A 23,750-nucleotide genomic window follows, 5' to 3' on the forward strand; every position below is an offset into this window, starting at 1 on the left:
TTTCTCTACCAAAACTAAGCTGGATCTGGGGAGCAGTTTCGGAGCCGTGAAACTTGTGAGAGTTGGGTAAAGCAACACCTCCGGGACCAGCTGCTGTCCCAGGGATGCTCCAAAACACACCAGGACCGGAGCACATGGAGCAGGGAGGGGACCTGGGGGCTGATGAAAGCACATCTCCAAACACGGGCGAGGAACTGCAAAGTCTTTTGACCGCTGATCGTGAAGCAGCCGGCACACGCCGTCCTCAAAACATCCACGGGAGAGATGGGAGCGGTGGTTCTTGGGTTTGCCTCTGGCGGCGGCTGTGGCCTCGTTAGGAGGGTGCCTGTACGCGTGGCCTGGCTGCTGCCACCGCTCAGACTTGCAGCGAAGCTGTTTGTCGCCCTTTGAAGTCAGCAGAGCGGCGGGGGCGATGGGCTGAGCCCCCCCCAGCAGCCCCCAGCTCCCCAGGGCTCTCCCCCGGCGCCGCGCTGGGGGCGCGGGGACGTACATCAAAGCAGGTTGGAGAGAGCAGGCAAAGCTGCTCCTGTGACGGCTGGGAGCAGAGCCTGGCAGCTCACACCCCCGCTCCGGAGCATCCCACAGCCCTTTTGGGGGTTTTCCCCCCCCCCCCCCATTTGGCCTCGGGCAGCTGTGCAACCTCTGCATTCAGGGCAGGGGTCCCCTTCCTCCAGGGGACTCTGATTTACCCCCAAATAGGTGCCACGTGGGTGCTCTTGTTTACTCACATGTAAGGGGAGGTGAGGGTGGGACACGGGGCTGATGCCGCATTCTCTGAGCCCCGGGGCTCCCACTCCACAGACCAGCAAGCACAGGGCTTGGCAGAGCAACCACAGTCACACCGGAGGGATAAAAACACCCTTTTAGTCTGGCTTAAACCTCAACCAGCCTCTGGCCGAGGGTGATTTCCCCGCTGCAGCAGGGCTGCCACAGCTCCGCAGCCACGCCGCGGCCACATCCAGTCCCTGCTCGCGGCAAAGCTGCATCCCAGGATGGGCCGTGCTGGGGCTGATGGCTCCCGACGAGCACCTGCCCGCACACCCCGAGGCGGGAGCTCTGCCCTGCCCCGGCGTGATCCAGGCGAGATTTGGCCAAAGACAGCTGGCTCCTGCCTGCGCTCTTCACGAATCTGGACCCACCGCCTCCCTGCGCGGCCAAACCTGAAATGCGCTGGCAGCGGGCGCAGCCGTCCTGGACAGACCCGCTCTGCCGGGGGGGTGGTTCTGGCCGGGATCCCCCGCACACTCGGCCGCTCTGCCCTGAAGCCGAGCACCCACCCTCCTTCCGGAGAAAGCCAAGCCAAGGGCCTCGATCATCCCTCACGCTCCCGGTGAGATGACCCTGTAACGCTCACCGCGGCAGCCGCGTGGCTGGGCTTGGCCATACCAAAGCTGCGCCCTAAAACCACCCTGACATTCTTCTCCAGGGCAGCCCTTCCAGAGCCGCAGAGAGGAGGAGCTGAGGCCGCCAGGCCCACGCCTGGCCCTCGGCTCCCAGCGCGGCCGACACGAGGGTCACGGAGTCACTCCTCACCCCTTCCCAGCTCCAGCCCCCAGCACAGGGGCTTGGCCAGCCAGATCCCAGGGAGCGACCCACGGAGGGATCTGTCCCGCTGGCACTCACTGCTTACTTAGTTTCCTGGACAAGGAGAAACCTTGGGATATTTTTTTCTCCTCGCTTCTCACCTTCAGCCTCATGGGAGCAGGAGCAGAGGCCTTACGGGAGCTCCTCAAGCTCATTAGGAAGCAGTTTTACACACTGAATTTAACAGAAGCAAACATAAGTCATAAACATTGGAGAAAATAATAAACATCAATTTTAAAAGCCTGGCTACAGCTTCCTTCCCCGGCCCGGATCAGCCGTGGAGCTGGGCGGAGAGCGGGCAGCGCAGGGCGCAGCACAGACAGCAGCGGTGCGAGGGGCCCGATCCTGCCCCGGGAAAGGGGGGGGCTGGCCCCTCCAGACACAGCGCGGGGCCGGAGCTCTGCTGAGCACAGATCCCCGCTCCCGGGGCGGGGAGACAACCCACGGGAGGCTGCCAGGTGAGAAATAACATGACACACGCAGGCTGCAACAGGGGGGAAGGCTTTTATTGATGGAAAGCGTGTATAAATCATTCTGTCCCTTTCTTAGAGCAGGTGAGGAAGAAGTCCATCTCCAGCACAACCTCTGCGGGGGTCCCTGTGCCTCAGCCCCACTGCAGGTTGGGGGGGACCGGCCACCCTCCGGGTGGGGGGGCCTGCAGGGACGGGGGCAGATCCTGCACTGGTGGCCAGCCTGGCGGGTACTGGAAAGGTGCTGGTTTCTCAGGCAGAGCACTGGGGAGGTGGGGAGATGGAAGGGGCAGAGGTGAGACGGGGCTGTCTCAGTTTGACAGCAAGGCCCTGCTTAGGGGCTGAGCTACCCTCTGCCCCGCCACTAGCCCCCAAAAGAGGAGGGGTCCAGAGAGGAGGGTTTTGGTTATCAACAAGCAGGTATATTCACACACCCCCTGCCCAAATCCAACAGCAGACTCCAGTTTGCTAATGAAGCGCACACCACTGAAAAATAAAGGGGGGAGCACTAAGGGAAGGGGGTGCAGGCGCAGCCCCCCGACAGCCCCAGGCACAGCTGCTGGCGGGAGAGGCCTCGCACTGGGAGTACGGCTGGCCCGGTCCCCTCCCACCCCCAGCTGCTCGCGACTCTTCACACAGCTGAGTTTTGAGGAGAACAAACAAAATTAGCAGATGTTTCTTTCCAAGCAGCCTGAATCCCAAGCCAGCTGTGCACTTCCCCAAGGACAAGGACCCCTCGGAAATGGAGAAACTGCCAAAACGATGGTGTGTTTTCACAGAAGCACCCTTCAGCAGAGGGAACAGGCTTCCTCCTCCAACTCACGGCCTGGGAAACACTTTGTCTCCCTCCCTCAAGTTTACTAGTTGAGGCTGCTGCAAACAACACACCTGACTGAGGAAGTGCAAAAGCAAGAAGCATCACTCCCTTGTCTCCAGCTGAACAAAGTGTCTGGCCAGGGCAGGTTTAAATTCATGGGAAATGTACCTTTTCCATTAATTCCTGAGCGCAGGAAACTCATTTGTTCTTTAGCACAAGCCTTGACAGCAGCCTTCCAGCTTCTCAGGCCTCTACCTCCGACCCTGATGAATCTTTTTAATTGTTATGCCAGAAGAAATCTAATCAAACTCCTTTACATAATGCTCCGGGGAAGCAGCACCCTCCTCTCCCTGCAGGGCCCACGATGTGGCCAAAAGCCAGCTACAGAAGTTGAGTGCAGTGTTTTCTAGGCAGCTAACACAGAGCAAAGTCATTTGCTCTGATGCATATCCCCTTGGTGGGGATTCTTCAGAGCCGAGGATGAGACAAGACTGTTAGGACACACCGAGCCCCTCTCGGGCAGGAATATTTTTTTGTTACAGCCAGGCCCTGCCGCTCACGCAGGCAGGGGAGCCCCCGCAGCAGCGGTACGGTGGGGCGGGGAGCAGGACAAGGCATGCTGCAAGGCGGAACAGCACAGCTATCAACTAATGAGCTGTTCTGTGAGCAGCAGAACGAATCAATAGGGAGGATGCTGTCTGGGTACTCAATTCCCTGGGGTCTCATAAGATACAAGTGCTATCAAAGGTTTACCTACAGCTGGAGCATTCCAAATGGCTGTCCCATGTGGATTCTCCAGTGTCTAGCAAGGGTCAAGAATATTTCCTTTCCAAAGGCATTAATGGGATCCCTCTCCTCTACCCACTTCCACATTCATGAAACCTGTAGGATCTGGGTATCGCTGAGGCCTCAGCCCCCATTCTGATGGGAATCAGGACAAGGGCTCCAGAGCAGCGATGGCAGCAGCACATGCTCACGTGCACTGACATGCTCCATCTCCTTTGGAAATCAGGTTAAAAATCGATCACACCCTGGCAGAGCTCCACCGCTAAGAGAACTACACGAACTCCATCCAACTCCACCCCAGCTCTCCAGAAAGCAACGGCACGGTGTGACTTTGAAAATACGCATCAAGCGGAGGCTTCCAAATGAAGATCGTCCCTTTGAGCCCAGTCAGGCTGGGAGAGCGGCTGCACAAACGATGGCTGGGAGGTAGTGTGGCAACTCTCCATCCATGGGGCTAACGTAGGTGACAGTCAGAAATGGTGCTCAAGTTACCGCCTTTAAGAAGGTGCTACCCTTCAGCAAGGCAGTACCTGGCCACACGGACACTTCTAGTCCAGCGCAGTGTTTTCTTTGCACTGTGGTGTGCTTGGAGACCGCACAAGGCAGTAGCTCCATCTGTGACTGCCCGCTGGGTATCTTGCTAGGAAGCCCCCGGCAAGTCCGAGACAGAATCTCAGCTACGCTCACAGGCTGAGGCTTAGCACAGCAACAGCAACACTCTGGGAGACCACGCTTCCAAGACCTCTTCCATCCCAGCTTGAATCCTTCCTGCTCAGTGCTGCCAGAGAAGACAGAGATGTAGCTGGGTCTCTAGCATCTCCTTTTGGAGGTGACTGTCCTCGAGAGAACTTTCTCTACTGTTTTGTGCACACTAATGGTCTTCACTGACATTACCAGCCAGGCAAGGCAGCCCGTGGGCAGGTTATCATTCAAAACCACAAATTCCCCAAAGCACCATTAGACCCTGCCAGAGATTCTGCCACACTTCAGGGACCTCGAGGACTGCAGGAGAGGAAGCTCCTTGTCCTTAAAAGCATTTTCAGGAGGAACACAGAGTCCCCAGGCATCAGGAGCACAGGGACCTGCCTAAAACAGGCCCTCTTCCCTGGCACTGCAAAACAACTCTGGCAGACAGTGCAAAACACACAGTTGCTCAGAGGGGCAATGCTGGGGCCAGAGAGCACAAGGGGAGAAGAGAAATGATAGGGGCAGGCATCAGCAAGGCCAGATAGAGGGGAGAAGCTTTGAATAGTTGGGGTTTAGTTCCTGTAGTAGATGGTTTCTGAGCCTGCAGGGACAGGGAGGCTGGGCAGAAAGCAACAACCCTAGAAATCTCAGGTCTTGTGCATCTTTGGAGGCAGCAGGGACCAGGTAGTTTTGAAGGTCTGGAAATTCCTCTGGGTATAGCACTGGCCATCTTCTGTGAGAGATGATCTACCCCAAGATCAAGGGATTCATGGGCAGGACAAGCAAAATGGGGCAAGTGAAGTGTATGGGGGGGTAGGAAGGTTAGGGCTGTCAGTGAGCACAGCTAAGGGCAGCCAAGCTGATGGATGGAGTGAACAGAAAAGCAACAAGCCCAGACAAGCACCAGAAGGAAGATCCTGCCCAGACCAAACACAGAGAGGACAGGAGCAAATAGAAAAAGAACAAAAGAGATTTGGCACCTTCCCAAATGTCATCCAATTAAGCCTGCGGCACAGTCAGGTGAGCAAGGAAACAGCAGGCACCGGCAGGCGCCCGAATCCGAATGAATGCCGCGAGGAGGAGCTAATTCCACCCTCTCACTGGCAGGGACCGGCAGAGACGTGCAGACAGGGCAGGCAGCGGATGGGGAAGCTGTCAAAAAGATGAGACCAGGCTCCTGCCACTGAACCCCGGGCATTAATAACTCAGCGCCGCGGTGGCACTGTCCTTCCAGGCACGTCTGTGCGCGCTGAGGAGAGCACAGGAGCACCCCTCTGCTTGTCTTCCCCGGGGTAGCAGCCACGGGCAGCGAGGTCTGGCTCGTCCCCTGGGCACGTGGGGAGACACGTGCACTCCCCTCTGATGTGGGCACGCAAGGCCGGATCCATACATGTGTCTGCAGTGTGTGCCAAGAGCAGTGCTGGCAGGCAGAGTGCGGAACGACAGCTCGGGGGGTCCCATCGAGCTGGGACCTCTGATCACCTGCACCTTCTCCTATCCCACTCACACCCCTCGTTCTTGTGGGATCCCCGCTCTGCGTCACGGGGGCCAGAAGCAGCAGCCAGCCCTGACGCGGATGCTCCCCGGCCACCGGTACCTGTTACTCTGAGCCGCGCTCAGTCTCTTTGCTCTCTTCTCCAGCCAGTCCTCAATGGTGCCAGGCGGGACATCTGCTCCCTCCTGCCGCAGCTCCTTCGATCTCTGCTCCCCTGGTTGAGAGAGAGAAGGCTATCAGACGCTCGCACTGCAGTCCTTTCACTCCATTAAACCCGCTGCTCGTTACCCTGCACAGTTTCTTATGGTGGAGAGTTTGCAGTTTGCCTGTGGCGGCCCCTCCTCCTCCTCCTCCACTGTCCACCTGCCATCTGATGCGTGGCCTCCTCACTGGTGACAGCTCCAGCCAGACAGAGCCGGGAACACGAACTAAGCCAGTGAGCACAGTGGCAGTTCAGGCACTTAACTGAGGGGAGTCTGACATCTCCCCCCGGGGTAGATCGTCCTCATCCTCGCCTGAAACCGCCTCTGCTGGCCCTGAGCCGTTTCCAAAGATGTGTCCCTCCAACTGCAAGGAGGGACTTTGCCACCCCTGCCCAGTTAGGTGGGAGTGACAGGGACGTCTGTCCGGATCGATGCAGACTTGGCAGGCCAGGAGAGCCTGAAAGGTTCAGAGTGCACGTACAATCAGGAGAGGGGATTTCAGAGATGCTGTCAGGTTTGTTTAAGGCGCACGCTGCGTGATGTATCCCCAGCCCCTGCAGAGACAGGGCGGGAGGCTGTCACCCAGCCCTGCACAGCCCAGGTGCAAAATCAGAGCAGACCACAGCGGAGGGAGGGGAACAAGCTCCTGCGTTTCCTCATGTGAGTTAGGAACAAGCAAGGCAGCGCCAGTAGGAAACCTCTGCTGCCTACCAAGAGACAGGGCAGCCTGAGGTCCTTTCAAGCTTTCAACCCCTCTGTCACCCCGGAGGGGTTGTGTGGGGCAGATGCCTGCAGGCACCCCATCCTGCAGCACTGTCCTCTCTGGGCAGAAGGGCACAGAGCCCGCGGGGCAGCCCAGCACTCACCGGTCCCTCCCAGCTGCCCAGTTATCAGAGCTCCCTGGTCCCCCCTTGGCGGCAGTGACAAAGCAGGAAGGGATGCTAGCAAGAGAACAGGGTCTAGCACGAGTCCTTGACACGAACAACACAGTCACACTCCTCACAGCACGTCAGGCAGAGCGGGCTGAGGAGATGCTCAGAGCTATTAGATCTCCAGCCTAGTGGAAAGTTCCCACCTAACAGAAAAGGGAATGTGATACTCTGAAAAACAAACACTGATATTAATAAAACGGAAGCCGAGGCAGCCGTGTGTCATTCCCCTTTGCCCCACTCATCAAACCCTCCGGGGACAAGCGCTCTGGGGGAACCCTGATCCCATTTAGAGATCAACCCGCCAGCAGTCCCACCCCGCGGCAGCCACCTGCGGCCATGCCCGCCAGGAGCCTGCTCCACACCCACCCACCATATGTCACATGTTTAAGGAAAATATTATACGTTCCCAGACAGGGTGTGAAATTAATATTGCTTGGGCAGAGTGAAGGATCACTTCATCCTAGTGGTGGCAACCAATTATTCATCTGCCTGTTGAATATTAATAAGGATGGCAGAAATGTGCTACACAATGAGCAGCCGGAGATGGATAATTTGTCATCCAGCCTTTTCATCTGCTGTTGCTGGGAGGGGTGACGATGTACTCACTGCCACCACAAAGACAGCCTGCTGGGGTCCTGATGTCGAGGTGCTGCTCTGCAACCCGGCCATAAGCATACAGTTGGAGACAGGACTGTTCAAGTCTCCCACAGTTGTTCTCAAGGTGCAAAGCCCCAGCACAGCTACTTGGGATCAACCCAACAGCCTGGCCAGGTGAGGGCACCCGGGAGGCAAGAAGCTCAGTCTGGTGAGCTGGGCGCTGCTCAGACTCAGGATATCTGAATTCAGCTCCCAGGTCAGACTTCCCTGGCAGCTTTGTCCACAGCCACCTTAATTCCCTTTGTTCCAGGTTTCTGCCTTGGCACATCCCACCTCAGCAATGGGACAAGTGGTGGTCGTGCGAGGCTTCGATGAGGCAGGAGAAAAAAAAAAAAAAAAAAAAAAAATCACAGAGAGACTTCTCCCACCTTCACCTACCACCAAGATTTCTTTTTCATCCCACTCCAAGCCCCAACACAGAACAGACAAAAACTGCCAAAGCCTCTCTGTTTAGAGCAGGGAGCCCCGAGGCCACTGCCCTTAAGTGCCACACCAGGAACTCATGCAGCCACAACTCCCTGTCTTGTCCAGAAAAGCTGCAGTGGAACAACTCCAGGCTCACACTGGCCTAAATGAGGCCCCAGGTGTCCAGATTAGAAAGGCATCCAGCTGGCTCCCCACTCACGCAGCTCCACGAGTTACTGCTCCAAATCACTCCAACCCGCAGGCTGAGAAATAAAGCAGCAGGTACGGGCAGCTGTCTGGCTCTGTCCACCTTGATGCACGCCCATCAAAAAGGCAAATATTTCATCTCACCTTCCTGTAAGTACACATATCCCATTCAGAGACCACCAAAACTACCGTGAGATTGGAAATACCCCCTGAATGTCAACAGGTATTCCAGGATGTAACTCTGAAACACAATTACCAGCCCTTACTCCTCATGCATGGTCGTGCAGCCAGCCAGACTGCAGCAGCAAGACAGGTGTGAAGGTGCTTCCCCCCGGCTTCTCACTGGGGTGTTTGCTTCAGAGTCTAATTACAGCCAATTAAAAGAGCATCTGTAGTCATGAAGTGTCTCTCTAATGATGTCAGAGTGAGAGTCCAGATTTATCTTCTCTCCCCATGCAACTTCTAGCATGAGTTTTCTTCCTGAACGAGACACCAGCATAGGCGAGATGCAACCACCAGTAAGGAGCAGGTCACCCAGCAAAAAGATTTACATGTAATCCTTCAGCTCCCTCCCTGGGCCGGGAGATGTGGCAGCCCAAACTCCTCCAGAGCACACGAACAGCAGCAGGCTGTGGTTAGAGATGAGGTTGATGAGGCCCTGCAATATGAGCAGCTTAAGAAGTTACCACCCCGCAGCCACGAAGTGGGAGCCGACTGTGAGAGCGCTCCTTCTCCTGCTCATGGCTAAGTTAAGCTGGTTGACGACAGCCACCCCCAGCAGGGTCACTCAGATTCTTTCAATCACATGGATATATTGCAAACACTCAACCAACTGTGCCCTCGCAGCTCTGGCTAGCTGGAGCTCACCAAAGAGGCTGGGTTGTGTCAATACTACCAGCAGAAGTGACGCAGATTAGTGGGGAGCCAATAACTTTAAGCAAGAAGATGGCAATTTGACAGTGACTTTTCCTGACATGACTGTACTTAAAATGACAGCCTGGAAGTGTCTTGCTGATGAATGATGCAGCAGATGCAGAAGGCTAATGCTTTGATGCGGTAACAGCTGGGAATATGCCTCCCTCCCTGCTGAAGGTGGAAACTGTTGCTTCTTGATGAGTATATTCTACAGGGTGCAGAAATGCTGAAGCCAAACTAGGACACGCTCTGAGCTGTTACAGAACAGCGAATCGTCCAGAAATCTTCCTACTTAACCCACAAGACTAACACAAACAACAGGGTGAATTCCCTGCATTAAAAAGGCCAAATGTTAAGAATAATGTAATGTTTCCTTTGACTGTAATAAAAATGCGTCATTAGCAAGGGAGCTCACTGACACAGAACTACCAACACCAAACACTTCACAGGGATTCAGGGACAGGTTCAATATTTACATGACAAAGAAAGTGCCATCACAGTTTAGCAGTGTTAAAAAGGTCAGAAAAGGCTTTGCTTTAGTTTAGGATGCAAACCCACCCCTTAACGAGGGTCATGCCACTTCACTACAGGATTTCTTTGCACCTTTTCCCGAAGCATCTGCCCCTGGACAAGGGGAGACACGGGTTCAACGCAGTCTGGCAGCTCCTCTGCTTCTACGCCCATGCACCAGGGCTGAGGAACGCGCACTTAAGCAGCACTGTGGACTCACCCAGAGACCATCCACTTTTACCCCACAGAGGCAGAGTGTGGTCCTTTCCAGCACGGTCACACAAGGCTCTGCACAAGATGGTGAGAGGGCTCTGGAGCTTCCAGCCTCCCAGCTCATCTCAAATCCCCGACCACCCCCGGCTGCAAGTCTGCCAAAACCTCCCAGACGCTGTGGGTTCAGACAGGAAATCTCTGAGGACACTGACAATTCAGTGCAGGGCAGCCTGATCCCGACCACTGCTCTAACTGGTACCATATCATCTCAGCGGCTGTGGCGGCGATGCCCCGTAGCACAGAAACACCAGGACTAGGTGCTAATGCCCACAGGGACGTTACTGACGGAGACGCTACGAGGGTCACGTCTCCTGCGTGACTAACGCAACCTGCGGTCCAACCTGCCATCACACCAGCTTGGCTTAAACTCTGCCCTAAGCCTCACCATCTGAGACACTGATGCCTCAGTAGCCTAAGGAGGGGGTGAAATGTCCCCCCGACACACCGAACAGCAGCTTGGCTTTTGCAGCTGGTCCTTCCATCCAGACTACCATGTTACAGGCTGTACCTCTCCTCCACCAAGTCCTGCTGAGATCTTCCCTCCATCAAATCCCTCCAAGCTCTCGGTGGGCTCAACTGATCAGATTTAGAGGTCTGTGTGCTGCTCAGCCTGCTCGCTCGGCTCACACGGGATTTCTGTGGAGCAACACCACTGGAGAGGTGAGCAGGATTTAACTCTACAACCAGGCATTAGTGTTAGAGCAGCACAGCCAAGGATGAGGCACCCTGCTGTCCCCTGGCCATCGCTCCTTTAAGTCTAATTGTTTAATTAAATGTTTGACTTGGTAATACAAATGCAAGGTTTCCAAGTAATCTCCCAGGAATCAGCTCTCTCACTAGCCAATTCTCCACTTACACCTGACCCATTTGACAGAAGTCAATATCCAATAACAAGTGTAATTGGCAAAGAAACCTGCCCAAGCGCAGAGGAGCTTGCCAGCCTTCCCCTGCAGCTCCGCTCTGCTCCAAAGAGCTCTCACTTCCCCTGCAATAAACAGCCTTCAGTGACTGGAAACGCTACAGGTTCCTGCAAATACGCTGGCATCCTGTGCCACCTCTCGGGAGCCCAGCACTTCAACCCCACAGCAGAGAAGGGTCAGGGGGAGGTTCTGGGCTAGCGGCGGGGAAGAGGAGCATGACTGCCAGCCCGGCACTGCCGCTCTGAGAAGGGCTGGCTGGAGTGCTCCATCTCCCACGCAGCCCGACGAGATGGGTTTTATTGACTGCCAGAGTTGTTCAGCGATTGATTCAGAGTCGCCTTGGGGACTCACAGACTGACTCAGCAACGGCGAGGACTGGAATAGCTCTGTAGTGCCTGCCTTCCTCCTGCTCTCCCAGGTCACCAGAGCCCTGCCTCCCCAAATCTGATCCCTCAGAAGGTCAGGAGAGTCTCTACCCCACATACACCCCAAATCTCATATGTATGCACACACACGTCCAATACTTAAGCCTGTTTTTGCCAAACTATTGGCAAAACAACAGTTGGCTTCAGCTAGCAGTGTGGGCACAAGATCTGCTCAGACGTTGGGCTGCATTAGGAAGAGCATTGCCAGCAGGTCGAGGAAGTGACCCTTCCTCTCTGCTCCACGCTGGTGAGGCCATGGCTGGGTGCTGTGTCCAGTGCTGGGCTCCCCAGTACCACAGAGACAGGGACGTACCGGAGAGAGACCAGCAAAGGCAAGAGACAATGGGCACAAACCAAAATACAGGAATTTCCATTTAAATATTTTTTTTTAAATACATTTTTTCTGCAAACGTGGTCAAACATTGGAACAGGTTGCCCACAGAGGTTGTATCCAGCCTTGGAGATATTCAAAACACAACTAGACGTGATCCTGAGCAGCCTGCTCTAGTCTACCCTGCTTTCAGCAAGGCAGGGCTGGGACTAGACAATCTCCAGTGGAGACCTCAACCATTCTGTAAGTTCTCACCAACACCTGACTCACATTTTCTCTAATCACCAAAGTAATGAATCCTATGGAGAAAACAGAGCTTCTACCCCTTGTAGGGCAAGGAGGTGGTACTCCCAGAATGAAAAAGTTCAAAAGTGCTCTTGGAGACTCACAGCAGGGGAGCAGCCGCCATTCATCCCCTGCCCAAACTTCAGTTCCACCCAAAGCCACGTGAGCAGAGGCCGTTTCTGGATCCAAGACCCCACGTCCTCTCTTCAGGACAACACAACTGACAGCAGGCTAGCTCTTCCCAAGAGTGGAAGAAGCAGCAGCTCCCTGGTAACAGTAGAAAGCTGGGGGGGTATCAAATCCATAAATTTAAGGGGAAGTGATGTACCAGTGCCCTCTGCTGCCGACAGTTTTTATTCCCTGACTGAACAGAACCCTGAGGGCTCAGAAAGCCCACTCCCTGTTTCAGATGCTTGCTGCTAAGTAGTAACAGCATTGCTCAACTCTAGGTTTGTGTCTGTGCCAGCAGCTCAAGAGCAGAAAGCATATGAAAAACTGCAGCACTTACAGCCACGCTACAGGCTCACACAGCACTGAGAGGCAGGCGAGAGGGATCCACGCTCGGCTCGCTGCGTACAGGCAGCACGGGACCGCAGGCTATCGCTGCACAACCCCTCACACACCCCTTTGCAGCCCCACACTCCCTGCAGCAACTCCCCCTCCTCAGAGAGCCCTGGCCATTTTCTTGTTTGAGGACTCACCTTGAACCTGGGCACTCAGCTTCTCCAGGTCCTGCTCTGTCATGTGGGAAAATCTGCAGTTGGACCCAAAATCACACTGTCCTGGAACAAAAGCCATGGAGCAACACGTGAGCCGCACACACAAGGTCCTCCCTTATAAATGTGCATGCAAACCCAAGGTCCATTACACCTGCACGCTGAACACACACCCAAGACCTTCAGTCCCTCCAAGACACACATACCCGGGCTCTCCAGACCAGCCTTGGGTCAGCTCATGAAGGTGCTGCTGGAGCTCAGGCAGTTATTTCTACCTCAGAAGAACTCACCTGTTTGCAGAAACTTCCGACAAGGTTTCTTGGTTTGCTCCTCTTGCAGGATAGCGGCAGCATCTGGGGGAGACAAAGGACAAACCAGGGTGAAGATCTCTCACACAGCAATACCCCATCCTATGGTGGTCCCAAACAGGTCAGTTGCCTAGTGGGAAGCCATTTGACATGACAACCAGGAGCTTAAGCCACAGCCAAATTGACAGTTAACAGTCCCTGTTTGCACCCCTGGCCTGAGTTTTTCACTGACTTGCAAATATCACCTTCTTTGCTTTCTGCTTCATGCTTTCTGCCCACACCAGGAGGAAGAAAGAAGCATAACACAAAAGCAATGATGCTGCTGCACTTCTGTGCAGCAGAGAAAGACCAGGCAGACTCACAGAGCTCTCAGAAAAGCTCTGTGCGAGGCCTCACAGAACCCTGTGCTGAGTCTCCAGTGGACACCACTGAAATGGTCCTTCACCTCCCAGAGACGTCCTCAGGAAAGTGAGCCCCAAAGACACAGCAGCTCCCACAGACTGTGGAAGAACTTGCACTGGCTGATGCCAGGCCACGGAGTCTGGAGACAAGAGGAGACAAACCCCCTAATCAGGGATGGCATGAGGAATTTTATCAGAGGAAAATCAAGGGTTGCAGCCTGGTAAGAAGACAAGTACTAGGTGATCTGCCTCACCATCACTAACCCAGCTAGAACTGTGCTGGGCTGGGGCTGTTGGTCCTCCACACTTGGCCAGTACAGAGAACCTTTCCAGCTTCCACATGCGGGTAAGCAGACAGCAGAGCCACCCAGAGCTCGCAGGGTATTCCTCACCCAGCTAGCCAGGAGACAAGCACAGCCCGCAACTTCTGATCCCGAGGAACCAGAAGGAAGCAGAGGAACATACAGGAAATGGTTGCATGATCACTTTAACCCAAACTAAGTCTTTGCTACTGCCAAAATACCCACTTCTGCGCTCTTGCTCACACCCTGGACACACATTCCCACCGTATTCATCAGGCTGGCACTAAGACACATGTAACTGCGTGGCGAGCCAGGTCAGAGCACTGAGCTGGGTGAGAAGAGTCCTGTTAAACAGGCAAAAGACACAGGGCTTTCCTCCCAGCACGTCCTGACACAGCCTCCAGCCCCAGAATTCCTCCTCTGCCAAAACCTAAATGCACCTAGCCCTCCTCATCCTCCTCTGTTTGCCCCCTTTGCTAAGACAGGTTAGAGCATTCCAGTGCTTTGAGCTTCTTCCCCAGCCCTTTCATCCTCCTGTGCTCTCCAGTCAAGCAGTCACATCCTCAGCCTCTCCCACAGCCACCCTCATCACCGACATCTCCGCCCCGTGCAGAGCACTGCTGCCAGCTTCCTGCCCGTTCACACCACACGCTCCAGCCTGCCCTCCAGCCCGCTTTCTCCACCCCACCCCCCCCATTTCTTGCTCCTCCCATGTCAGAGATCAACTCTGGTTTGCAGAAGGCACCTAACTCACCTTCAGAAACTGCAACTGACTTTGTTCTCTTGTCTCCCATCTCAGATTTGCTCATGATGCCAAGAGAGCTTTATCTTCAACTCCTGGTCTCAGAAACAACCTCCCTATCTCTTCCACCTCATTTCAAGTCCCAGCTGACATCTGCAGTTTCCCCTTCCCACATCCAGACACATGAGGATTTTGCCTCTGAGACTGCTTGACAGCAACAGTATAAAGTCCACAATTCACTGGCACAGACAATCTGAATATAAATCATCAGTGCTGATTTACTTTACCTATCCCCCACCCCACACCTCATCCATCACCTCCCCAGTCCCAGAAAGGGAGGGGCAGACAGTTGGTACTACCCACCTCGGAATAAGTCGTACCAGACTCTCTTAGCCCTGAGATGCTGCACTCCATTGAGGTGTTTCTTCCTGTTGTGAAGGTTGTCCTGAAAGGACCTGTCACAGTAGTCGCAGAAGTATCTTTTTCCCATCTCTCTTCTGGCAGAGCAGCATCAGCGCAGCCTGGGAACCATCAGACAGATCCTCGGCATTCAGCCATGCCTGCCCTGGGGACGGAGGATCCAAGATTTACAGCGCCTGCTTCCAAAGGAGAACTCAAATCATTTAGGGTTGGCAGATGGAGAAAGAGGGGAGACCCAATAGTACATATTCTTGTCCACCAGAGACTGGTAAGGCAGCATCTACTGCAGGTACATGGGAGAAGAGGCTCGGAGCTGCATTTCTTACCTCCGTTACCCAAAGCAACGACATCTCTTCTGACAGAATTCTCCTTCCCCGAGCGCGCTGGAGCTCGGATCACACAAAGCAGAGACCCCAGAGAGGCCAACGGCTCCCAGCCACCACCTGCACCGAGGAAGGTGCAGCAGAAACCATCCAATGTGTAAACAGGAGGAGCTAGAGGTCCGTGCCACAGCCTGGGGCCCAGGACTTTAACCCCAGACTACAGACAAACTCCCCAGGCTGCCGTGCAAGAGGAAGGAAATTCCCCTGCATCCGTCTCTACAACATAAGGAAGAAACTCAGCAACTCCTCAAAGATGAAAAAAAAAGCTGATCTCACCTGTACTGCAGGTGGGAAGCTGCATTACAAACACTAAAGGACATACCATTTTGTTCAGTTCACCCAGCCACCTATTTACTCCTGTACATCATGGACCACTCCCCTCATCCTCGTCCTCCCCAGCCCGTGGCAGCAAGATGTGTCTGCTTCACCGAGTACAGCACTTGCAATAACTAGGATCACAACAGCCTTACAGCCAGGAGGAGAGAGCCCCCATCTCCACGGCCACTGAAAGCAACCTGGAGATGCCTGGTCCTTCTCCTCCCACAGGGGAGAGGGCCTTATCACACATGTACTCGCAGTCCGGAGACTCTGCTGCGGAGCATCGAGAAGGAGCAGGACAGAATTTGGCTGCTCTGATCTGTGCTGGGCCTAGAGCAGCCCAGAGCCTGGCAGGGCAGGTGGGGTTTGGGATTCAGTGCAGCCCTGTCCCCATCGGCTGTCCTTGCTGGAGGTGCAACAGATACCCTGAAGGAGCTGTAAGTTCTCTCCTGAGTGATAAAAAGCTACCTGATAAATGCCAAAGATGGATGGACTGGGAGATAAACTCCAAAAGCAATTCTCCAGTTTTTGACACCTTGACAGCCAAATGCATTAAAAAATGGCACGGAGACCAGCGCAAGAAATAAAGATTTTATAAATAAAACAGGGTCAGAATCAATCACAGCCTCCCTAACAATTCCTCCAAATCAGTGGGCAGACCAGCAGCAACAGGCAATCCCTCAGAGCCGAGCACGCTGAGCTAAGGCAGTTCTGCCAAGCCCTCCTGCCAGCCATCCATCCTGGCACCTCACGAGCAACTGCGCCAAACTCCTCTCCTTTCCCTGCTCCCGAGAACTGCTGCTTCAAAATCAAGTCCCTGGAAATCTCTCAGGCCTCACACCACAAGTTAAAATGTAGTCTCCTCCATCTGCATTCAATGGAAAGATCTTCTCATTTTTTTTTGAATCAGCTTGCAAAACTCCACACCGAAGGCAAAACATTCAGAGACTCCAAGTAAACTCGAAATCTCTTTGTTTTAAGGTCCCTTCTTTGTTCTCCAGGTGAAACACCTGGCTGGGAGGTGATGCTGATCAGCCAGCCATCTCTCTGTGATGCGGCTGCAAACTGCTTCACCTGCAAACACAATCAGACCTGGCTCCTGCTTGGGAGGTAGAACTCAGCTTTGTAGAGCTTGAGGTCTGAAATTGTCCTACTCCAGCCCAAGAAACTAAACCCAAATGCTGCTTAATGAACATTAAATTATAATTTTCCCTCACCCTTTAGTAGACCATCTGAGTTTTGCAGCCAGCCTGGCAGCCAGCTTTGCTGCACTGTGCTGGGGCTGCTGGAATCCAAAGAGAACGCTCCTACCCTCAGCGTCTGGCCCACTGACAGGCTCTGCTGTGGCTTTTAAGTATTGAAAAATCCCCCTTCCGCATCTAATGCCATAGTCTCCCAAAGTTTCTGGTAACATAAAAGCTCCCTGCTTCAGCTGCTGGCTCCTGCACTCCATCTCTGCAGAAGCGGCTGCTGTGAACGGGGAAAACAAATGAGATTCTGCAGCGGTCCCACACAAGTTTCCACAGAGCTCAATGGGAATTCTGCCTGCAGAAGCCCAGCAGCAGCCAGGCTTTGAAATTGTATTTCAAACTTTTCCTTTCATCACCCCGACAGCAATAATTGCAGAAGCTTGTTCCCCCTCCTTCCCCACAACGAGGGCAGAAAGCTCCTACAGATTTCAGGCAGCCAGACCCCACACCCCAGAGGTGCTGGCTCCCAAATTCTCCCAGCAGTTCCCATAGCAGGGGATGAACGGAATAAAAAAAGCAATTAGAGGAGCATCAGATTCTCCCAGAGACTGCCCCCTCCAAAGATTACACCGAACACTTATTTCCATCTTTTTAAGAATTCAATGGATTATCTTGGCTGGATTCTGACAACTCTGCAGTATCAGCAATCCACAGTGCTTTGCGCTGAACTAGTACGTAGGAATAAAAGCTGCTTCTGAGCAACACTGGCTAACCTATTTCCATTTTCCCAAATGGCTCAAACAGTAAACAAAGAGCATTATTCAGTCGAAAACAGAGATGTTTTCTAATTAAATCCATCTTAGTCATTATGAAATAAAGTAAATGTAGCTGCTTTATAAAGAACTGCTTCAGCTTGGCCATTTCCTCTTAACGTTTCTAGACCCTAATTTGCAATTGAATTCAGGCAAATAGACCCCTGGACCCATAGGCAGCCATAAACGATTTCAGACAGGCTTTGTACCAGCTTAAAAGTCTTTCTGCATAAATCCAAATACAAAAAAACCCAGGGCTTTGTCTTGTATCTCGATGCTTAAAAGTATTAACAAAAAAATCCTCCGCCGTAAGCCTCTTGGAGCTTACATTGGCGCAATGTTTTATAAGAAATAGCATGTTCTAAGACACCTAGCCAGTGTTTCACTCATCTAGCTGAGGTGCTTGGTAAAACTCCAGGCAAGATCTCATGTGCACCATCCTACATTTTTCCTTCTCAAATTGCTGCCAAGACACTCCACCTTGTGCTCTACTAGCTACAGATTTTATTTAGGACTCTCAGGGGGTTCTTTCACTGATTTCCCCGAGATGTGGACAGAGGCAAGAAGGTGACCCAGAAACAGGCATACGGCAGACTTGTTTTCATCTGGGTGTAACTGCTTTTCTCCACGCTGAACCCTGAGAATTGCAGCTGGGCCTTGACCTCAATTTCCTGCTTTCTTACAGCCCAGGCTTGGGGCCATTTCAGCCACTTTGGGTATCCAGACAGATGTGAAGTTAATTAAATCCAAGTGTCAAGCTTATGACTCTCAGCTGCCAATTTAAATGTGCTCATATCTCTACGGGAACACGCAAAAATACTGGCAGAGTCTGCCAGCACCTTCACAATGACAGAGGGACAGATTCTGATTTTCACTACACCTGGCATAAACCTGGAGCTCGATTCAGGATTAACACCAACCTGACGGTTACACACACCCATCCTAGGGGTAGCGGTCTACCGGCTGTTGGGGAGATTTGTCTTAGAGACAATCCTTAGGGGTTAACTTTGAAAAAATAATAACTGAGCTTTTCAAAGGGCTGGCCTAAGGGATAACACTACACACCAGGCACAGGAATATGTCAGGTACTCCCAGCCTCTGTACGGGCTTCCAGCACAAGCAGAGGCTTTGTCCTACCCCAGAAATCCCACAGATCTCCACAGTAGCTGCATGCAGGGAAGCAAACATAAATAAATTAAGAGAAATGACTATGCAGCCAGACCATGTGCTCTGAGTGGCTGAGACAAATGAAACAACAGCGAGTGTCACTTGAGGATCTGCTCTGAAATTTAATGTAGATGCTTGTTCAACAAGAATGCTGCTGAGGGATGACTTCAAGATTCCCCCACCCCCTTGTCTGTCCTCCCTTTCCAACCCCAAATCCACCTCCCCATCACTGCTTGAGTCATCTCGGGGTGCCTTTGCCCTCGCTGAGGTGAAACGGAAAGAAAAACATGAGAAGGTGACAAGCAGGAACGGGAACGTTTTCACTTCAGTTATGGCACATGGAGCCATGTCAGGCTTTTCTTGAGGTCTCTGGAGCAGCCGCCTGAGCATCCTCTGGCTTTTCAGAGCCACAGCACCCGCTCGGACTACACTGACAACACTTACTGCCCCCCGCAGCTGGTCCGAACAACGAGAGAACACCCAAACACCGAGGGGGTGAGCAGAAGAGGACACGAACGCAAACCCCTCTTTCTTCTCCACTTCACCCCTCGCAGGTGACCCTAGCAGGGGGTGTCCCCTGCCCCCCAGCAAGGCGCCCCACCCTCAGCCGCCCCTCGCGGCTCCACAGCCGGCGCCAGGCCCGTCCGGCGGCCGGGGAGGGCCTCCCCCAACACGCCCTGGAGCTGGAGCGAAGGGTTTAGCGCAGCGGCCTGCGCCAGCGGGGCTGACTTCACCTCAGAAAAGCAGGAAATAAAGACTCGGCGGAAGCCGCTGAAGGGAAGGGGACGGCGCTTTGCACCCGCAGCCCGGGCGAAGCCCCTCACACCGCCCCCGCCCCGCCCGGCCGCACTCACCCGCCGCCGCCAGGCCCGGGGCTGGGCCGCGCGCGCCGCCTACACCCCCCAGGGGGCCCCGCGCGGGCCGCGCAGGCGCAGAGCGCGCGGCAAGATGGCGCTGCTGCGGCAGGCGTACGGCGCGCTCTTCCGCCGCACCTCCACCTTCGCCCTCACCATCGTCCTGGGCGCCGTCCTCTTCGAGCGCGCCTTCGACCAGGGCGCCGACGCCATCTTCGAGCACCTCAACGAGGGGGTAAGGAAGGGGCCGCGCCGCGGGCCCGCCCGGGCGCAGGCCTTGGGCCTTGAAGGTCAGGCCGGCCCCGCCTGGGCACTGCCGCGGGGCCCCGCGCCTCGGCCTGTCCCCGGCCTCCCGGCGGGCGGTGGGCCCTCCCCCGGCTGAGTTGCGACCTCCCCGAGGAAGCCCCGAGCGCCAAGGCCGCGGGGGGCCGCAGTCCGGCGCTGCCCCGCCGGTGGAGGCTTTGCCGGTGTCTTGGCAGTTGGGGATTCGGTGTGTTCACGGGTTTCCCCGGCTGCGGAGCCGCTGGGGACAAGGTGTCGAAGGCAGTGGGGGGATGCAGGGAGGTTAAAATGGATTGAGCTCGCTTTGCGCTCTGTGTTCCTCTGCCGTTCACGATCTGCCCTTAGAAGAGGAGGGATAACGGCTGGTGAACGAGCAGCCCTGTTGAGACGTGTCCGGGACGCACAGTGCTGCGCGGGGCAGCCGAGCGTTAGACAAGATGTGTCAAGTCGTCCTTACATCTCCAGGTAGAGCTGCAGTGGGATAAGAATTGCCTGGACACTGGGTCATATAACGGCTCCCTGGACAGGATGAGGTGATGCAGTGTGTACTGTGAGAAAAGTAAGGAGGTGCTGTTATTTTCATCTTTCACCAAATACAGAAAAACCTTAGTGTGTTGCACATTCCCATCTGCAGCACCGTGGTCCTCTTCTCTGGCCTGCAGTGCTGATGTGCCTCGGGTCTCTCAGAGCACGCAGGGCAGTTTCCCGGGATAGCCAGGTCACCCGAACAGCTCTGAGGCTGGAAGGAGCTGCCCTGCGCCTTCCCTGACAGCACCACGTCTGCTCTTTGGCCTCCTGAACCAGGTCATGAAACCAGCTGAAAACTCATACCGCCCAAAGTGACAGCTTCACCGCCCAGAAGGAACGCCCCAGGGGTTGGGTGAGCTGAGGAAATACAGTGAAGAGCAAGAGCAGGGTCCCTGTCTTCTCCTTTTTAGCAAAGGTCATTTGTTAAAAGCTAACATGAAATCCCACCTGAACTTCAGCTTTGCACTCAACTCCTTTTTTTAAGCGTAGTATTAATTTTCTGTGTGCTAATGTCTTCTCAAGCAGGGTTGGAAAATAATCAAGAAAGTTAACTTTTTTTAAAATCTAAAGCATTGCCTACGACAAACAGCAAATCACGATATGTGCCTTGCCCTTGCGCAGCGCTTCCCTTGATTGGGATTGTGCTGGCAGATTTGGTCCCTCCAGATTTTAGTCTTTTGTGCACCCTGTATCTCTGGGAGCAGAAGTGCCCTCTCCAGTCAGTGTGGGAAGCCGAGGCAGTGTGACTGGAATGCTCTAATAACCTCTTGCTTGTAGAGTAGGAGAACAGGGATGTCTGCAGCTTCCTCCCTGTCTAGTCTAGAAGCTCGGGAGCACCCTGTGTGCATTCCCTGACCCCAGACACAGCATTCCGTCTGCCACCTCCTCCACGGGCAGGACGGGTGTGGGGAACTGAGGCATGGCTAAGCCCCGAAAGAAGGGTAAGGAAGGTGGAGGGGACAGACAAAGCAGTAGGAGAACAAACTTCCACAGCAGAAAGCCGCCAGAGGGGCTCGTGACTTCTCAGCTGCTGTCCAGCTGCTCTCCCGAAACCTCTGTGTGGGACTCGCTGTTGCGGAGCAGGAGGTGCAGGGTGACAGGGCCCACACTGTCCTGTACCCTCGTGGTACTTGTGGATGTGTTTTTGTACAAACTCTTCTTCCCCCGCCTTGCTGTTGCCTGTTACGGACAGAGGTTTCATGATAACTTGCACTTTAAAGTGAAACTTTATCCCAGGACCACTGAAAAGCTGGCTAAGATGACTGTTTGGGTTTTTCTTGTTTGTTTTGCATACAGAAACTGTGGAAACACATCAAGCACAAGTATGAGAAGTGAAGATTGAAATGCTCAGCAGTGGGATCCAGCAAAAGACACCGCAGAGAAGGATGCGGCCTCCTGAAACTGGTTGTATCAAACCAGAAATGGATTCCTCACTGAACAACTCCGAGGCAGGTTATATCAGCCACCTACTGATACGATGTAAACCAAGATGGACTCAAGGAGTTCTGCTGCTGTACTCAAACTTACTGTATTAAAATAAAAACTTCTTGGTCCGTGCCTCATGTCTGGGTGTTCACCTGACTTATCCTTTGGCCTGCTTGTAATTTGGACTAGATGATCTTCACGGTCTTTTCCAGCCTAGATGATTCTGTGATTCTTACCCAGGAGAAGGTGAATGTTTCAGTATGGCCCTCCGCTGTAGGAGCTGTGGTCTGCTGACACTACCCGTGGCTTCTGCCTGGGGAGATCTTTTAAGAGAGGGCTAAGGAGCTGTCTGCTTTCTTCTAGTCTTGTTCAAAGACAAGGGACTTCAAATCATTTACATCTTTGATGCAGGATTGGGCCAGTTCCTGGCCTGTTATCCTCTCGCAGCTGCCAGCCCTGCCTTACCCAGGGAGAGCTGCCTCGCCCCTGAACTACTGCAGGCGTGTGCTGGGGTGGTGGGTAACTCTTAGCCTCTATTGAAATGGGATGCAGATCTCTTTCTTAGCTCTTTCTGTGTCTTCTGGCTCTTCAAACGGCTTGAGGGACAGAACTGTCTTGCCAGGCTTCTGTAGTCGCTACAGCCTCCCTCCTCTGCTCAGAGGGGAGAGGAATGGCTTGGTTCTGCAGCTCCAGCAGCACACTGTCAGTAACTCTCTCCTCAGCGATTTCACCGAAGAGTCCACCCCCCCTTCTCTGTGGCCATTTCAAACATCCTCACGGGGAAGGGCAATTCAGGTAGTGTTTGGGGTAATGATTCAGTTAATCACTCTGGGCTCTCAGGCAGCTGTAGGAAGATCTGGCTGAGTGACTCCTGCTCTTCCCACTATACCAGCCCAGAAGCCACGCCTTTCCCTCCTCACTATATTTTCACTAGTAAGGAGGAATTTTAGCGATGGATGAGGCAGAGCAAATTAGAGCCTGCACTAATGAAAGCAGCTTTATAGAGTTTGCAAATAGGTGTCAGGAGTAAAGCTTACTCTAAGAACACAAAGAGGACTTTAAAAATCATTGTGCTGGTGTTTTTTTGAGCAAAACACAACTACAGCTTTCACAGTCCCAGCTGTGCTTTTATAGAGATGCTTAAGAGGAATGGTTTAAGCTTTCTTGGGATAATCTTGTACAGTATAAGACTGCCTGCTTTACTACCAGCTCTGCAGTGCTGATGATAGCTTCACGCTATGCTGAGCAGGTGATAGAGATTTGCAGCTGCTTAGAAGCAAAACTAAAGATGAATGCAGTATTAGGAAGGGGGAGACAGCATTGTAGCAGACTGGCAGAGAGTAAATGAAGCTATTAGTCCTGAGAACAGTAGCGATAGAAGAGTAGAGAGGTGGTTATCCCAGCACGTGATTTGCCTTGACAGTGGATTTGGGGAAGTTGGTAAATTCCACTCCCTTTTCCCTAGGCTGTGTCATTAGGGGGTTTAGGCAGTACTGATATGCAAAGAAAAATCTTGGCCTCAGAGCACTCAAGACTTCATCTTATTTGCATAACGGTGACAGCCATTTCTACACTTTCTGAAAACAGCCCCAGCACAATGGTGTTTGGCAGCAGCGCTAATCATACAGCCCCCTAGTCCCCGCCCTCTGCGTAAAACTAGGCAGCAACCTACGTGCCTACAGAGCTTATTAGCGAAGTGCTCCTTCTGCAGCGTTCCCAAGTAGCTGGAACAGTAGCTCTACCACTACATAACCCGCTGCTCATTTGCTCAGCACGTGGATGACAACCACAGGCACCTTTGCAGTATGAGGAAAAAACACAGAGTGTGGTGGTGGGGACATGGCACTCGGAGCAGATTAACCAAGCAAAGCCTAATTGTTTACCTGAAGTTCATCTCCATGATGGGGACAGCACTCCAAAAATGTGCTAATGCTCCCTGACAACAGTGACTGCAACAGTTTTATCACCAGCTGCTGGCAGATACTCCAGGCTCACCTACG

At 53.6% G+C, this 23,750-nt stretch overlaps 2 protein-coding genes across 4 annotated transcripts; one reads left to right on the forward strand and one right to left on the reverse strand.

Moving 5' to 3' along the window:
* Window positions 1-2,069: 2,069 nt before the first annotated feature.
* ZMAT5 (zinc finger matrin-type 5) lies at window positions 2,070-19,575 on the reverse strand. 3 transcript variants are annotated; one of them, XM_074843863.1, is made up of 6 exons: window positions 19,516-19,575; window positions 14,735-14,936; window positions 12,909-12,971; window positions 12,604-12,684; window positions 5,942-6,053; window positions 2,070-2,318 (listed from the first exon to the last, which is right to left on the reverse strand). In XM_074843863.1, the coding sequence occupies exons 2-6, from the start codon at window positions 14,859-14,861 to the stop codon at window positions 2,189-2,191; spliced, it is 513 nt and encodes a 170-aa protein (XP_074699964.1). In that variant the 5' UTR covers window positions 14,862-14,936; window positions 19,516-19,575; the 3' UTR covers window positions 2,070-2,188. The 3 variants fall into 3 exon arrangements, with proteins under 3 accessions (XP_074699964.1, XP_074699963.1, XP_074699965.1); XM_074843862.1 differs by having other exon boundaries at window positions 14,735-14,967; window positions 19,516-19,568; XM_074843864.1 differs by lacking the exon at window positions 2,070-2,318 and adding an exon at window positions 2,325-5,496 and having other exon boundaries at window positions 14,735-14,967; window positions 19,516-19,568.
* A 3-nt stretch (window positions 19,576-19,578) lies between these two features.
* On the forward strand, window positions 19,579-21,887 carry UQCR10 (ubiquinol-cytochrome c reductase, complex III subunit X). The gene is made up of 2 exons (XM_074843865.1): window positions 19,579-19,750; window positions 21,622-21,887. The coding sequence occupies exons 1-2, from the start codon at window positions 19,610-19,612 to the stop codon at window positions 21,658-21,660; spliced, it is 180 nt and encodes a 59-aa protein (XP_074699966.1). The 5' UTR covers window positions 19,579-19,609; the 3' UTR covers window positions 21,661-21,887.
* The last annotated feature ends 1,863 nt before the right edge of the window (window positions 21,888-23,750 follow it).

The sequence above is a fragment of the Strix aluco genome, chromosome 18 (genome assembly GCF_031877795.1).
Source record: "Strix aluco isolate bStrAlu1 chromosome 18, bStrAlu1.hap1, whole genome shotgun sequence".
Classification (NCBI taxonomy): domain Eukaryota; kingdom Metazoa; phylum Chordata; class Aves; order Strigiformes; family Strigidae; genus Strix; species Strix aluco.